Raw genomic sequence first — 15,273 nt, forward strand, 5'->3', positions numbered from 1 at the left:
ACTTTTTCCCTCCCAAAAATCCGCATTTTCCCTCCTTAAATTCTCATTTTCCCTCCCAAAAATTCACTTTTTCCCTCCTAAAATTCGGATTTTCCACCCCAAAAATCCACTTTTTTCCTTCTTAAAATCCGCATTTCCCCTCCCAAAAATCCACATTTCCCCTCCCAAAAATCCGCATTTTCCCTCCTAAATTCCACTTTTTTCCTTCCTGAAATCCACTTTTTTCCCTCCCAAAAATTCACTTTTTTCCCTCCCAAAACTTCACTTTTTCCCTCCTAAAATCCCCTTTTTTCCTTCCTGAAATTCACTTTTTTCCCTCCCAAAAATCCGCATTTTCCCTCCTAAAAATCCACATTCCCAAAAATTCACTTTTTCGCCTCCTAAAAAATCCGCCTTTCCCCTCCCAAAAATCCGCATTTTCCCTCCTAAAATCCACTTTTTTCCTTCCTAAAATCCACTTTTTTCCCTCCCAAAAATTCACTTTTTCCCTCCCAAAAATCTGCATTTTTCCCCCTAAAATCCACATTTCCCCTCCCAAAAATTCACCTTTCCCCTCCTAAAAATCCACATTTTCCCTCCCAAAAATCCGCATTTTTCCCTCCTTAAATTCTCATTTTCCCTCCCAAAAATCCGCATTTCCCCTCCTAAAAATTCACTTTTCCCTCCTAAAATTCGGATTTTCCACCCCAAAAATCCACTTTTTTCCTTCTTAAAATCTGCATTTCCCCTCCAAAAATCCACATTTTCCTTCCCAAAATTCACTTTTCCCCTCCCAAAAATCTGCATTTTCCCTCCCAAAAATTCACTTTTCCCTCCTAAAGTTTGGATTTTCCACCCCAAAAATCCACTTTTTTCCTCCCAAAAATTCACTTTTTCCCTCCCAAAAATCCACATTTCCCCTCCCAAAAATTCACCTTTTCCCTCCTAAAATTCGGATTTTCCACCCCAAAAATCCACTTTTTTCCTTCTTTAAATCCACATTTTCCCTCTTAAAATCCACATTTCCCCTCCCAAAAATTCACCTTTTCCCTCCCAAAAATCCGCATTTTCCCTCCCAAAAATCCGCCTTTTCCCTCCCAAAAATCCGCATTTTCCCTCCAAAAATCCGCATTTTCCCTCCAAAAATCCGCATTTTCCCTCCCAAAAATCCGCATTTTCCCTCCTTAAATTCACATTTCCCCTCCCAAAAATTCACCTTTTCCCTCCTAAAATTCGGATTTTCCACCCCAAAAATTCACATTTTCCTTCCTAAAATTCACTTTTTCCCTCCCAAAAATTCACTTTTTACCTCCTAAAATTCGGATATTCCACCCCAAAAATCCACTTTTTTCCTTCCTAAAATTTGCTTTTTCCCTCCCAAAAATTCACTTTTTCCCTCCCAAAAATCCGCATTTTCCCTCTTAAAATCCACATTTTCCCTCCCAAAAATCCACATTTCCCCTCCTTAAATTCTCATTTTCCCTCCCAAAAATTCACCTTTCCCTCCTAAAATTCGGATTTTCCACCCCAAAAATCCACTTTTTTCCTTCCTAAAATTCGCTTTTTCCCCTCCCAAAAATTCACTTTTTCCCTCCCAAAAATTCACTTTTTCCCTCCCAAAAATCCGCATTTTCCCTCCTTAAATTCTCATTTTCCCTCCCAAAAATTCACTTTTTCCCTCCTAAAATTCGGATTTTCCACCCCAAAAATCCACTTTTTTCCTTCTTAAAATCCGCATTTCCCCTCCCAAAAATCCACATTTTCCCTCCCAAAAATCCGCATTTCCCCTCCCAAAAATCCGCATTTTCCCTCCCAAATTCCACTTTTTTCCTTCCTGAAATCCACTTTTTTCCCTCCCAAAAATTCACTTTTTTCCCTCCCAAAAATTCACTTTTTCCCTCCTAAAATCCACTTTTTTCCTTCCTGAAATTCACTTTTTCCCTCCCAAAAATCCGCATTTTCCCTCCTAAAAATCCACATTCCCAAAAATTCACTTTTTCCCCTCCTAAAAAATCCGCCTTTCCCCTCCCAAAAATCCGCATTTTCCCTCCTAAAATCCACTTTTTTCCTTCCTGAAATCCACTTTTTTCCCTCCCAAAAATTCACTTTTTCCCTCCCAAAAATCTGCATTTTTCCCCCTAAAATCCACATTTCCCCTCCCAAAAATCCACTTTTTCCCTCCTAAAATTCGGATTTTTCACGCCAAAAATCCACTTTTTTCCTTCCTAAAATTCGCTTTTTCCCCTCCCAAAAATTCACTTTTTCCCTCCCAAAAATCCGCATTTCCCCTCCCAAAAACCCACATTTTCCCTCTTAAAATCCACTTTTTTCCCTCCTAAAATTCACGTTTTCCCCTCCCAAAAATCCGCATTTCCCCTCCTAAATTCCACTTTTTTCCTTCCTAAAATCCACTTTTTTCCCTCCCTGAAATTCACTTTTTTCCCTCCCAAAAATCTGCATTTTTCCCCCTAAAATCCACATTTCCCCTCCCAAAAATTCACCTTTCCCCTCCTAAAAATCCACATTTCCCCTCCTAAAAATCCACATTTTCCCTCCTAAAATCCGCATTTTCCCTCCCAAAAATCCGCATTTTGCCTCCCAAAAATCCACATTTCCCCTCCTAAAAATTCACTTTTTCCCTCCTAAAAATCCGCATTTCCCCTCCCAAAAATCCACATTTTCCCTCTTAAAATCCACTTTTTTCCCTCCTAAAATTCACCTTTTCCCTCCCAAAAACCCGCATTTCCCCTCCCAAAAATTCGCATTTTCCCTCCAAAAATCCGCATTTTCCCTCCTAAAATCCACGTTTTCCCCTCCCAAATCCCTCCGCCTTCTCCCCCGAACAAACCCCCTCTCCACCACCGCTGGAATTCCTCAAATCTTTTATTCCGCCGCCCCGAACCCCGCGCTAATAACAGACGGCGTCGGAGTCGGCCAACACCACCGACACGTTGACGTTGGCCGGCCGGGCCGACGCCTTGTCCAAGCTCCTCTGCACGAACTTCATGCCGATCCCGTCGTGCCCCACCACGCAGGTGAAGACGTCGCCGCGCCTCCACTCATCCGCCGGCACCGCCAGCTTGGAGTAAGCCGAGAACCTTCCGGAACTTCCGGCGTCCAGCACCGGGCCCAAGACGGAGAATTTCCCAGCGTCCACCGGGGCGTCCTGCTGAGTCCAGGTGATGAGGATGTCGCCGGGGGAGAAGCCGTTGGCCAGGCAGGTCAACGTGGCCGACTCGGACAGGGCCAGCTCCTCGGAGGGAGGAGGGAAGACGTAGACTTTCGGGGCGACGGCGGAGGCGGCGTCTGAGGGAGGAGGGTGGGCGGGGTTTGGTCAAAAAAAAAAAAAAAAAGGGGGAGGGGCGTCCCCCGCCCGGTTTGGGGGGAAAAAAAAAGGAAAAGGAAAAAAAAAAAATGGTCCCGGTCGGGTCTCCCGGGTTGACTTCTCCAAGCCCGGTTGACCAAAGCATTCCCAGTGGGAGAAACCCACTCCCAGTTGGGTTCCCAGTTGGAAAAAACCGTTCCCAGTTTGGGTCTCCCGGTTTGACTTTGTCATTCCCAGTTGGATAAAACCGTTCCCAGTTTGGGTCTCCCGGTTTGACTTTGTCATTCCCAGTTGGATAAAACCGTTCCCAGTTTGGGTCTCCCGGTTTGATTTCTCCAATCCTGGTTGGATAAACCGTTCCCAGTTTGGGTCTCCCGGTTTGATTTCTCCAATCCCAGTTGGAAAAAACCGTTCCCAGTTTGGGTCTCCCGGTTTGATTTCTCCAATCCCAGTTGGAAAAAACCGTTCCCAGTTTGGGTCTCCCGGTTTGACTTTGTCATTCCCGGTTGGATAAAACCGTTCCCAGTTTGGGTCTCCCAGTTTGATTTCTCCAATCCCAGTTGGAAAAAACCGTTCCCAGTTTGGGTCTCCCAGTTTGATTTCTCCAATCCCAGTTGGAAAAAACCGTTCCCAGTTTGGGTCTCCCGGTTTGATTTCTCCAATCCCAGTTGGAAAAAACCGTTCCCAGTTTGGGTCTCCCGGTTTGACTTCGTCATTCCCAGTTGGATAAAACCGTTCCCAGTTTGGGTCTCCCAGTTTGATTTCTCCAACCCCGGTTGGATAAAACCGTTCCCAGTTTGGGTCTCCCGGTTTGACTTCGTCATTCCCAGTTGGATAAAACCGTTCCCAGTTTGGGTCTCCCAGTTTGGTTTTACCATTCCCAGTTTGGTTTCCCAGTTGGGTCTCCCAGTAAGGGTTGACCCTTCCCAGTTGGGTCTCCCAGTTTGACTTCTCCATTCCCAGTTGGATAAAACCATTCCCAGTTGGGTTTCCCAGAGGGGGAAACTGTTCCCAGTTTGATTTCTCCATTCCCAGTTTGGGTCTCCCAGTTTGACTTCGCCATTCCCAGTTTGACTTCTCCATTCCCAGTTTGACTTCTCCATTCCCAGTCTGATTTCTCCATTCCCAGTCTGATTTCTCCATTCCCAGTCTGATTCCACCATTCCCAGTCTGATTTCTCCATTCCCAGTCTGATTTCTCCATTCTCAGTCTGATTCCACCATTCCCAGTCTGATTCCACCATTCCCAGTCTGATTCCACCATTCCCAGTTTGATTTCTCCATTCCCAGTCTGATTTCACCATTCCCAGTTTGATTTTACCATTCCCAGTTTGATTTCCCAGTCTGATTTCTCCATTCCCAGTCTGATTTCTCCATTCCCAGTTTGATTTCACCATTCCCAGTCTGATTTCACCATTCCCAGTCTGATTTCTCCATTCTCAGTCTGATTCCACCATTCCCAGTCTGATTCCACCATTCCCAGTCTGATTCCACCATTCCCAGTTTGATTTCTCCATTCCCAGTCTGATTTCACCATTCCCAGTCTGATTTCTCCATTCCCAGTCTGATTTCACCATTCCCAGTTTGATTTCTCCATTCCCAGTCTGATTTCTCCATTCCCAGTCTGATTTCTCCATTCCCAGTTTGATTTCCCAGTCTGATTTCTCCATTCCCAGTTTGATTTCACCATTCCCAGTCTGATTTCACCATTCCCAGTCCGATTTCTCCATTCCCAGTCTGATTTCTCCATTCCCAGTCTGATTTCACCATTCCCAGTCTGATTTCTCCATTCCCAGTCTGATTTCTCCATTCCCAGTCTGATTTCTCCATTCCCAGTTTAACATCTCCATTCCCAGTCTGATTTCTCCATTCCCAGTCTGATTTCACCATTCCCAGTTTGATTTCACCATTCCCAGTCTGATTTCACCATTCCCAGTTTGATTTCTCCATTCCCAGTCTGATTTCTCCATTCCCAGTTTGATTTCCCAGTCTGATTTCTCCATTCCCAGTTTGATTTCACCATTCCCAGTCTGATTTCACCATTCCCAGTCCGATTTCTCCATTCCCAGTCTGATTTCTCCATTCCCAGTCCGATTTCTCCATTCCCAGTCTGATTTCACCATTCCCAGTCCGATTTCTCCATTCCCAGTCTGATTCCACCATTCCCAGTCTGATTCCACCATTCCCAGTCTGATTTCTCCATTCCCAGTCTGATTTCTCCATTCCCAGTCTGATTTCTCCATTCCCAGTTTGATTTCTCCATTCCCAGTCTGATTTCTCCATTCCCAGTTTGATTTCTCCATTCCCAGTCTGATTTCACCATTCCCAGTCTGATTTCTCCATTCCCAGTTTGACTTCACCATTCCCAGTTTGGTTTCACCATTCCCAGTCCGATTTCACCATTCCCAGTCTGATTTCTCCATTCCCAGTTTGGTTTCACCATTCCCAGTCTGATTTCTCCATTCCCAGTCTGATTTCACCATTCCCAGTCTGATTTCACCATTCCCAGTCTGATTTCTCCATTCCCAGTCTGATTTCACCATTCCCAGTCTGATTTCACCATTCCCAGTTTGGTTTCACCATTCCCAGTTTGATTTCCCAGTCTGATTTCTCCATTCCCAGTTGACCCAAACCATTCCCAGCCCGGCTCTCCCCAAAACGACGAACTCCGACCCCAAATCCACAAATTCCCACCCCAAAACCGGAAAATTCCACCCCAAAACCACCTGAAAACCGGAAAAAAAACCACCAACAAAAAGAAATTTCCCGATTTCCGCCCCCCGAAGCGGCGAATTCCCGCCCCAAAACCGGAAAACTTCCACCCCGGAAAACCCGGAATCGCTTCCTCCAACCCCCATCTCCGCTCCCCGAAACCGGAAAACGACCGCCGGAAAAACCAAAAAAAAAAAAACCCCCCGAAAAATTTTTCCAACTCCGCCCCCGAAACCGGCGAATTTCACCCCAAATAACCTCCTGAAAAACCCCAAAATTTTTCACCCGGGAGTTGCGATTTTTTTTTCTTTTTTTTTCCCCCCCAACCCCAAATTTTTAACCGAAAATCCCGGAATTCGCCCCAAAAAAAAAAAACCTTCTCCGCTCACCGCTCTCCTTGCGCACCGTGGCCACCAGGGGCGTGTCCCCGAGCTCGGGCGTGGTCACCGAGCAGGTGAAGGCGTCGCCCGAGTTCCAATCCTCGGCGCAGATCCCCAAAAAGCTCCGGAGCTCGAACAACCCGTTGGGGAGTTTCTGGGCGGGGCCGGAAGTGGCCACGCCCACCGCCCCGCCCGAACCTCGGCTCCAGGTGAACTTGGTCAGCTCGGGTGATTTCAGGTTGGAGGCCACGCAGGTGAGGTTGGGGCTGGTGGACAGGTAGAGGTCCTGCAGCGACGGCGGCAGCAGCGTCACCGAGGGAGACGGTTTGGAATCTAAAAACCGGGGGGGGGGGGGGGGGAGAAAAAAAAAAAAAAAAAATTTGAAGTTTTTAGGTGAAAAAAAAAACACGAAGATTTTTGGGGGAAAAAAAAAAAAAAAATTTGATTTTGGGGCGAAAAAACCGGCGATTTTGGTTAAAAAAAAAAAAAATACAAAACGACGGGGTTTTTTTTTATTTCCGAGAATCAGTGAGAGTTCTCGGATTTGAGAGAAATGGATTTGAGGGGAAATCTTGGGATTTGGGGAGGGAAAATGAGGGATTTGGGAGGAGAAGGAGGTTTGGGGGGTGGAAAAGGGGGAGTTTGGGAAAGAGGGAGAAAGGTGGGAAAAAGGAAACGGGAAAATTGGGAGGAGGAGCGGGGAAATTTGAGGAAAGAACGAGGAAAGTCGGGAGAAAACGGGGGGGGAAATGGCGGAAAGGAGGAAATTTGGGGGGCGGGGGGGAAAAAAAAGGAGAAAATTCGAGATGGAAATGAGAGAATTTGGTGGAAAACGAGAAAATTTGACAAAAAAGGGGAAAATTTGATGAAAACAAAACAAAAATTCGGGAAAAAAAGCTCAAATTTCATCCAAAAATTGTCCAAGTTTCACCAAAATTCGTCAAATCTCCGCAATTTTGGGTTGAAAGCCCAAAATTTCGCCAAATTTCATCCAAAGCGGTCCGAGTTTCACCGAATTCCCTCGATTTTCGTTTTAAGACGCCGGATTTTCATCGGATTTCGTCCGCATTGGGGCAAAAAAAAAAAAAAAAAAAAATTCGAAAGGTCGCAAGTTCCATCCCCAGAATTCTCCGAATCTCACCGAATTTCGTCCGTTTTCAACCCCGAAATCTTCAAGATCTCGCGGAATTCCGCCCCCCAAAACCCCGTTCGAAATCTCCCCGGAATTTCGCCGAACCTCCCGAATTTTCCTTCGAGGAAAAAAAATCAAACTTCCCTCCGACTCCGCCCCCTCTCCCCCCCCAAAAACATTCCCAGCTCACCTTTGCAGTAGGTGTTGATGCTGGCGGCCAGGGGCGTGGCCAGGTGGGCGTGGCTGGCCCGGCAGGTGAAGGTGGCGCCGGCCTCCCACAATTCCCGGCTGACGTTGGCGCGGCCGCTGAGCGTCTCCTGGCCGGCCACGCCCTCCTCGTCGCACTTGGCGAGCTCCGCCCCCAAGTCGCGGACGTCGCCGTTGACCAACCAGGTGAGGGTGGCCTCGCCGGCGCCACGCCCCCTCACCTGGCACAGCAGCAGGACGTCGGCGTCCAGGTGCGATTGCCGGGGGTCGCTCAGGAGGGAGACGGAGAATTTCGGGACGGGGATGACGTCGTCACCTGGGGGCGGAGACGAAAATCGACCCCAAATTTGGTTAAAATCGACAAGAAATTCGGGTCAAAGTCGACCCAAATTTGGTGAAATCGACCCAAAATTTAGTTGAAATCGTCCCAAACTTGGTTAAAATCAACCCAAAATTTGGTTAAAATCGACAAGAAATTCGGGTCAAAGTCGACCCAAAATTCGTCAAAATCGACCCAAATTTGGCGAAATCGACCCAAAATATAGTTGAAATCGACCCAAACTTGGTAAAAATCGACCCAAAATTTGGTTAAAATCGACCCAAAATTGGGAAAAACCGACCCAAATTTGGCGAAATCGACCCAAAATTTTGTTAAAATCGACCCAAACTTGGTAAAAATCGACCCAAAATTTGGTTAAAATCGACCCAAAATTGGGAAAAATCGACCCAAAATTTGGTTAATATCGACCCAAAATTCATCCAAATCAACCCAAAATTGGGAAAAATCGACCCAAATTTGGCGAAATCGACCCAAAATTTAGTTAAAATTGTCCCAAACTTGGTTAAAATCGACCCAAAATTTGGTTAAAATCGACCCAAAATTTGGTTAAAATCGACCCAAAATTGGGAAAAATCGACCCAAATTTGGCGAAATCGACCCAAAATTTAGTTAAAATCGACCCAAACTTGGTAAAAATCGACCCGAAATTTGGTTAAAATCGACCCAAAATTCGTCCAAATCAACCCAAAATTGGGAAAAATCGACCCAAATTTGGCGAAATCGACCCAAAATTTTGTTAAAATCGTCCCAAATTTGGTAAAAATCGACCCAAAATTTGGTTAAAATCGACCCAAAATTTGGTTAAAATCGACCCAAATTTGGGGAAATCGACCCAAAATTTAGTTAAAATCGTCCCAAACTTGGTTAAAATCGACCCGAAATTTGGTTAAAATCGACCCAAAATTCGTCCAAATCAACCCAAAATTGGGAAAAATTGACCCAAATTTGGCGAAATCGACCCAAAATTTTGTTAAAATCGTCCCAAACTTGGTTAAAATCGACCCAAAATTTGGTTAAAATCGACCCAAAATTCATCCAAATTGACCTAAAATTGGTCCAGGCGGACCCCACAAAAACAAGAACCTGAACGGATCCAAAATTCATTCAAATCGACCCAAAACCGGCTAAAATCGACCCAAAATTGGTCAATTTGTCGAAATCGACCCAAAATTCAAAACCCACCCAAAATCGGGAAAAATCGACCCAGATTTGACGAAATCGACCCAAAATTTAGTTCAAATCGACCCAAAATTTGGTTAAAATCGACCCGAAATTCGTCAAAATTGACCCGAAATTCATCCAGGTGGACCCAAACCCACCCGCGTGACCTCCAGGTGACCCCACCCCTCACCTGTGACCTCCAGGTGACCCCAAACCCCCTCAGGTGACCCCCCCCCCCCCAAACCACCCACCCACGTGACCCCCATCTGACCCCGCCCACCTGACCCCCAGCTGACCCCGCCCCTCACCTGGGATGTCCAACCCGAAGTTGTTTCCCCGGTGCTCCACCTGGCACCGGAAGTTCCCGCTCTCCGCCTCGGCCACGCCCACCGTGACGCGGGAGCTGAGGCCGTAACTTCCGCTGCCGGTCTGGACTTCCGGAAAGTTCTTGGCCTGGGCCGAGGCCACGCCCCCCCAGCTCAGTTGGGCGGGGGGCGGGAAGAAACCGGAAGCCAGGCAGCCGAAGGTCACCGGATCACCGGGGTCGGTGCAGGAAAGCAGCGGGAAAAGGGCGGGGGAGTGGGCGGGTTCTGCGAGGAGACAGAGCTCATTAGCATGAGGGAGGACACGCCCACATTGGAGAGAAAAAAAAAAAAATCCAAGACCCGAAATTGCCCGGAAAAAAAAAAAATCGATCCAAGATGGCCGACAACCCCTCATAGTGGGATGGAGGAAAAAAGGGGGGAGGAGTGTTGGGGGAGGGGTTGAGAGGTGAGAGGGTTAATTAGCATAAGGGAGGCCACGCCCACATTGGAAGAAAAAATCCCGCCCAAAAATCCCCAAATTTGGGGCCCCCCCCCAAAAAAATTGAAGTTCAAAATGGCGGAAAAAAAAATCACCCCCAAAGAATGGCGGGGAAATTACGAGTGGGCGTGAATTCACCCCTCATTAGCATAAGGGAGGCCACGCCCACATTCGGAGGGAAAAAAAAAAAATCCCCACCCGAAAAAAACCCCAAAATTGCCCCAAAAAATTTGACCCGAAATGGCCGAAAAAAAAAAAAATCACCCAAAAAAAAAAGGGCGGGAAAACCCGGGGGGGGTGGGCGTGGCCTGTTTAGGGCGGGAGACCCCCCTCATTTGCATAGCAGACGCCACGCCCACCGCCGAGAAAACCCCAAAACCTCCAAAAAAACCCCCCAAAATGACCCGAAATTGACCCCGAAAAAAAAACCCACAAAAAAAACAAATTCAGGAAACGGCGGCCACGCCCCGTCTGGGAGTGACGTCACCGGTGACGTCATCGAGGCCACGCCCACCCCCCTGCAGCCTGAGGTGAGACAGAAGCTGCAGGTGAGGCTCCGGTTTCTTTTTGGGGCGAATTTCGCCGGTTTTGGGGCAAATTTCGTCGAGTTTTGTGATTTGGGGGCAATTTTTGAAATTTTTGGGGCAATTTTGTGATTTTTGGGACAATTTTTGTAATTTTTGGGGCAATTTTCGTGATTTTTGGGCAATTTTTCTAATTTTTGGGCAAATTTTGTGATTTTTGGGCAATTTTCGTGATTTTGGGCAATTTTGTGATTTTTGGGCAATTTTGTGATTTTTGGGCAATTTTTTGTGATTTTTGGGCAATTTTGTGATTTTGGGACAATTTTTGTAATTTTTGGGCAATTTTTTGTGATTTTTGGGGCAAATTTTGTGATTTTTGGGCAATTTTCGTGATTTTGGGGCAATTTTCGTGAATTTTTGGGCCATTTTTGTGATTTTTGGGCAATTTTTTAAACTCCAGGTTGGATTTTTTGGGGCGAATTTGGGCGGTTTTGGGGTTTAAAGTCGGTTTTTACAAAGCCTCACCTGAGTTGATTTTGGGGTGAATTTCGCCACTTTTGGGCAAATTTGAGCATTTTTTGATGTTTTGTAACATTTTTGGTGATTTAAGTTCAATTTTTGGGGTGAATTTGGGCGAATTTGGGGTTTAAATTCAGTTTTAACAAATCCTCACCTGGTTTGGAGACACCTGAGTGAATCTTGGGGCAAAATTCTCAAATTTTGGGCAAAAATTGTCAATTTTTAACAATTTTTGGACTTCTAGGTTTGACTTTTGGGGGTGAATTTGGGCGAATTTGGAGTTTAAATTCAGTTTTAACAAATCCTCACCTGGTTTGGAGTCACCTGAGCGAATTTTAGGGCAAAATTCTTGAATTTTGGGCAATTTTGGGCAATTTTGGGCAATTTTTCACATTTTGAACAATTTTTGGACTTTTAGGTTCGATTTTTGGGTTAAATTTGGGCGAATTTGGGGTTTAAATTCAGTTTTAACAAATCCTCACCTGGACTGGGATCACCTGAGAAGATTTGGGGCAAATTTCTCAAATTTTGGGCAATTTTGAGCAATTTTGGAGATTTTTTAACAATTTTGGAGTTTTAGGTTCGATTTTTGGGCTGAATTTCGGTGATTTTGGGTCAAAACTCGGATTCAACACATCCTCACCTGGATTTGGGATCACCTGAGCGGATTCCAGGTAAAAACCTTCAAATTTTGGGTTGAATTTCATGAATTTTGGGCAATTTTTTGAGATTTTTGTGCAATTTCAGAATTTCAGCCCCAATTTTGGGCTGAATTTCGGCGATTTTGGGTCTAAACTCGGATTCAGCAAATCCTCACCTGGATTCGGATCACCTGAGCGGATTTCAGGTACAAACCTTCAATTTCGGGGCTGAATTTTGGGGGTTTTGGGGTGAATTTCCTGGATTTCGGGCAATTTTGGGGTTTTTTAAAATGAAATTTCAGGATTTCGTTTTTTGGGCTGAAAAATCCCGATTTTGGGGGCGGCTCAAAAAAAACCCTTCCCCGGCACTCCCAGTCCGGACCAGTTTAGACCAGTCCAGACCAGTCCCAGCTCCAGTATTCCCAGTCTAAACCAGTTTAAACCCAGCTCCGGTATTCCCAGTTTAGACCAGTCCGGACCAGTATAGAACTGGGACCGGTCCAGTGCAGCCCCAGAATTCCCAGTTTGGACCAGTTTAAACCAGTCTGGACCAGCCCCAGCTCCACCGCTCCCAGTTTAGACCAGTCCAGACCAGTCCCAGCCGCCCCAGCTTGACCAGTACAGACCAGTACAGACCAGTATGAGCTGGGACCAGTCCAGACCAGTAAAAACCAGTATGGGACCAGTCCCGGCACCCCCAGCTTGACCAGTCCAGACCAGTACAGACCAGTATGAGCTGGGACCAGTCCAGACCAGTAAAAACCAGTATGGGACCAGTCCCGGCCGCCCCAGCTTGACCAGTACAGACCAGTACAGACCAGTATGAGCTGGGACCAGTCCAGACCAGTATAAACCAGTACGGGACCAGTCCCGGCACCCCCAGCTTGACCAGTACAGACCAGTATGGACCAGTATGAGCTGGGACCAGTCCAGACCAGTATAAACCAGTACGGGACCAGTCCCGGCCCCCCCAGCTTGACCAGTACAGACCAGTACAGACCAGTATGAGCTGGGGCCAGTACAAACCAGTATAAACCAGTACGGGACCAGTCCCGGCCCCCCCAGCTTGACCAGTACAGACCAGTACAGACCAGTATGAGCTGGGACCAGTACAAACCAGTATAAACCAGTACGGGACCAGTCCCGGCCCCCCCAGCTTGACCAGTACAGACCAGTACAGACCAGTATGAGCTGGGACCAGTACAAACCAGTATAAACCAGTACGGGACCAGTCCCAGCCCCCCCAGCTTGACCAGTATAGACCAGTACAGACCAGTACAGACCAGTATGAGCTGGGACCGGTCCAGACCAGTATAAACCAGTACGGGACCAGTCCCAGCCCCCCCAGCTTGACCAGTACAGACCAGTACAGACCAGTATGAGCTGGGACCAGTCCAAACCAGTATGGAACCAGTCCAGACCGGTCCAGATCCGTCCAAACCAGTACAGGACCAGTCCCAGCACCCCCTGCTGCCCCAGCTTGACCAGTCCGGACCAGTACGGACCAGTATGAGCTGGGACTGGTCCAGACCAGTATAAACCAGTACGGGACCAGTCCCGGCACCCCCAGCTTGACCAGTATAGACCAGTACAGACCAGTATGAGCTGGGACCGGTCCAGACCAGTATAAACCAGTACGGGACCAGTCCCGGCCGCCCCAGCTTGACCAGTACAGACCAGTATGGACCAGTATGAGCTGGGACCAGTCCAGACCAGTATAAACCAGTACAAGATCAGTCCTGGCACCCCCAGCTTGACCAGTCCGGACCAGTCCAGACCCGACCCCAACCCCAAAATTCCCAGTTTAAACCAGTCTGGACCAGTCCCAGCTCAGAGATTCCTCCCCCAAAATTTTTCCCTGAAATTCTTCAAATTTCCTGAAATTCCCCCCAAAAAACTCTCAAATTTCCCCCAAATTTTCCCAGAATTCCTCTGGATTTCCCCCCCAAAAAATCCCCCGAAATTCCCAGAATTTTCCCCAAAATTCCCCCCCCAAAATCTCTAAAATCCCAAAAAAATTTCCCAAAAATTCCCCCAAATTTCCCCAAAATCTTAAAAATTTCCCCCAAATCCTAAAAAGATTTTAAAAAATTAAAACCCCCCAAATTTACCCCAAATTTACCCCAAATCCTCTAAAATTTCCCCAAAATTTCCCTGACTTTTCCCAAAACATTTTCCCCAAAATCCCAAAATTTCCCAAAATTTCCCCCCCAAAATCCAAAAATTTTCCTGAAAAATCCCCCCAAGTCCCCGACGGTTCTCCCAAAACCCTCCAAATTCTCCCCGAATTCCAAACAAAAAATTTCTCCCGAATCCTCCTAATTTTTTTTAAAATCCCCTCAAATTTTCCCAAAATTTCCCCAAAATTTTCGTAAAATTTCCCAAAAATGTGCAAAAATTTCCCCAGATTTCCCAAAATCTCCCCAAATTTCCCTAAAATTTCCCTAAAATTTCCCCAAAATTTCCCAAAAATTTCCCAAAAATTTCCCCAAAATTTCACCAAATTTCCCAAAGTTTCCCAAAATTTCCCAAAATTTCCCCAAAATTTCGCCAAAATAAAAATTAAAAAAAAAATCCCCCCAAATCCCCCCAAATTTCCCAAAATCCTCCATTTTCTCCGCAGGCCGCACCGAAGCTCCCGATTGGCTCCCGGCCGATCCGCTCTCTCCTGATTGGCTCCCGGATGGATCCCGCGGCTTCCTGATTGGCTGCGGCCCTGGGGGGTGGGGAAAGATTTGGGGTGAAAAGAGGAAAAAATGGGAAAGTTGGGGGGGAGGAAGGAATAAACAAAAACGGGAATTTTGGGGGGGGAAATTGGGAGGAAATGGGGGAAAAAATGGGGAAAAATGGGAAAAATGGGAAAAAACGGGGAAAAATGGGGGAAAATGAGGAAAAATGGCCAGAAATGGGGAAAAAAATGGGAAAAAATGGGGAAAAACAGTTAAAATTTGGGAATTTTGAGGAGGAAAAATTTGGGATAAAAATGAGAATTTTTTTTTCGAGGGAAGATTGGGGAGGAAATGGCCAATAAATGAGAATTTTGAGGGGAGGAAATTTTGGGGGAAAAACATTTGGAATTTTTTTGGAGGGGGAGGGGAAATTCGGGATGAAATGGTGCCAAAAAAAAAAGAAAAGAGAATTTTTGGGGAGGAAATTTGGGGTAAAAATGGGTGAAAAATTGGAATTTTTCTGGAAAGAAAATTGGGGAGGAAAGCGAGCCAAAAAATGGAATTTTGGAGAAAAAAATTGGGCTAAAAACGATTCAAAAAATCAGAAATTTTTGGGATAAAATTTGGGATTAAATGTCCCCAAAAAACGCCAATTTTGGGACGGAAATTTGGGCTGAAATTCCCCCCAGAAAGGGAATTTTTGGAGAAAAAATTTGGGCTAAAAACGATTCAAAAAATCAGAAATTTTTGGGATAAAAATTTGGGATTAAATGTCCCAAAACCCGCGAATTTTAGGATGGAAATTTGGGCTGAAATTCCCCCCAAAAAAGGGAATTTTTGGAGAAAAAATTTGGGCTAAAAAACGACTCAAAAAAGGGAAT

At 46.1% G+C, this 15,273-nt stretch overlaps 2 gene segments (V, D, J or C); one reads left to right on the plus strand and one right to left on the minus strand.

Moving 5' to 3' along the window:
• LOC136305577 (immunoglobulin heavy constant epsilon-like) overlaps positions 1-15,273 on the plus strand; it is a gene marked incomplete at its 5' end in the record, with an annotated part of 47,790 nt that overhangs the window by 21,365 nt on the left and 11,152 nt on the right.
• LOC136305578 (Ig alpha-1 chain C region-like) lies at positions 2,845-14,990 on the minus strand (the record flags this gene model as incomplete). The annotated part of the segment is given in 5 exon segments: positions 2,845-3,285; positions 6,405-6,728; positions 7,718-8,050; positions 9,544-9,825; positions 14,354-14,990. Coding segments are annotated over 5 exon segments (1,974 nt in total), but the record flags the coding sequence as incomplete, so codon positions are not given.

This window comes from Chamaea fasciata, unplaced genomic scaffold (assembly GCF_029207755.1).
Source record: "Chamaea fasciata isolate MVZ Bird 193981 ecotype frontalis unplaced genomic scaffold, bChaFas1.0.hap1 SCAF_499, whole genome shotgun sequence".
Lineage (NCBI taxonomy): Eukaryota > Metazoa > Chordata > Aves > Passeriformes > Sylviidae > Chamaea > Chamaea fasciata.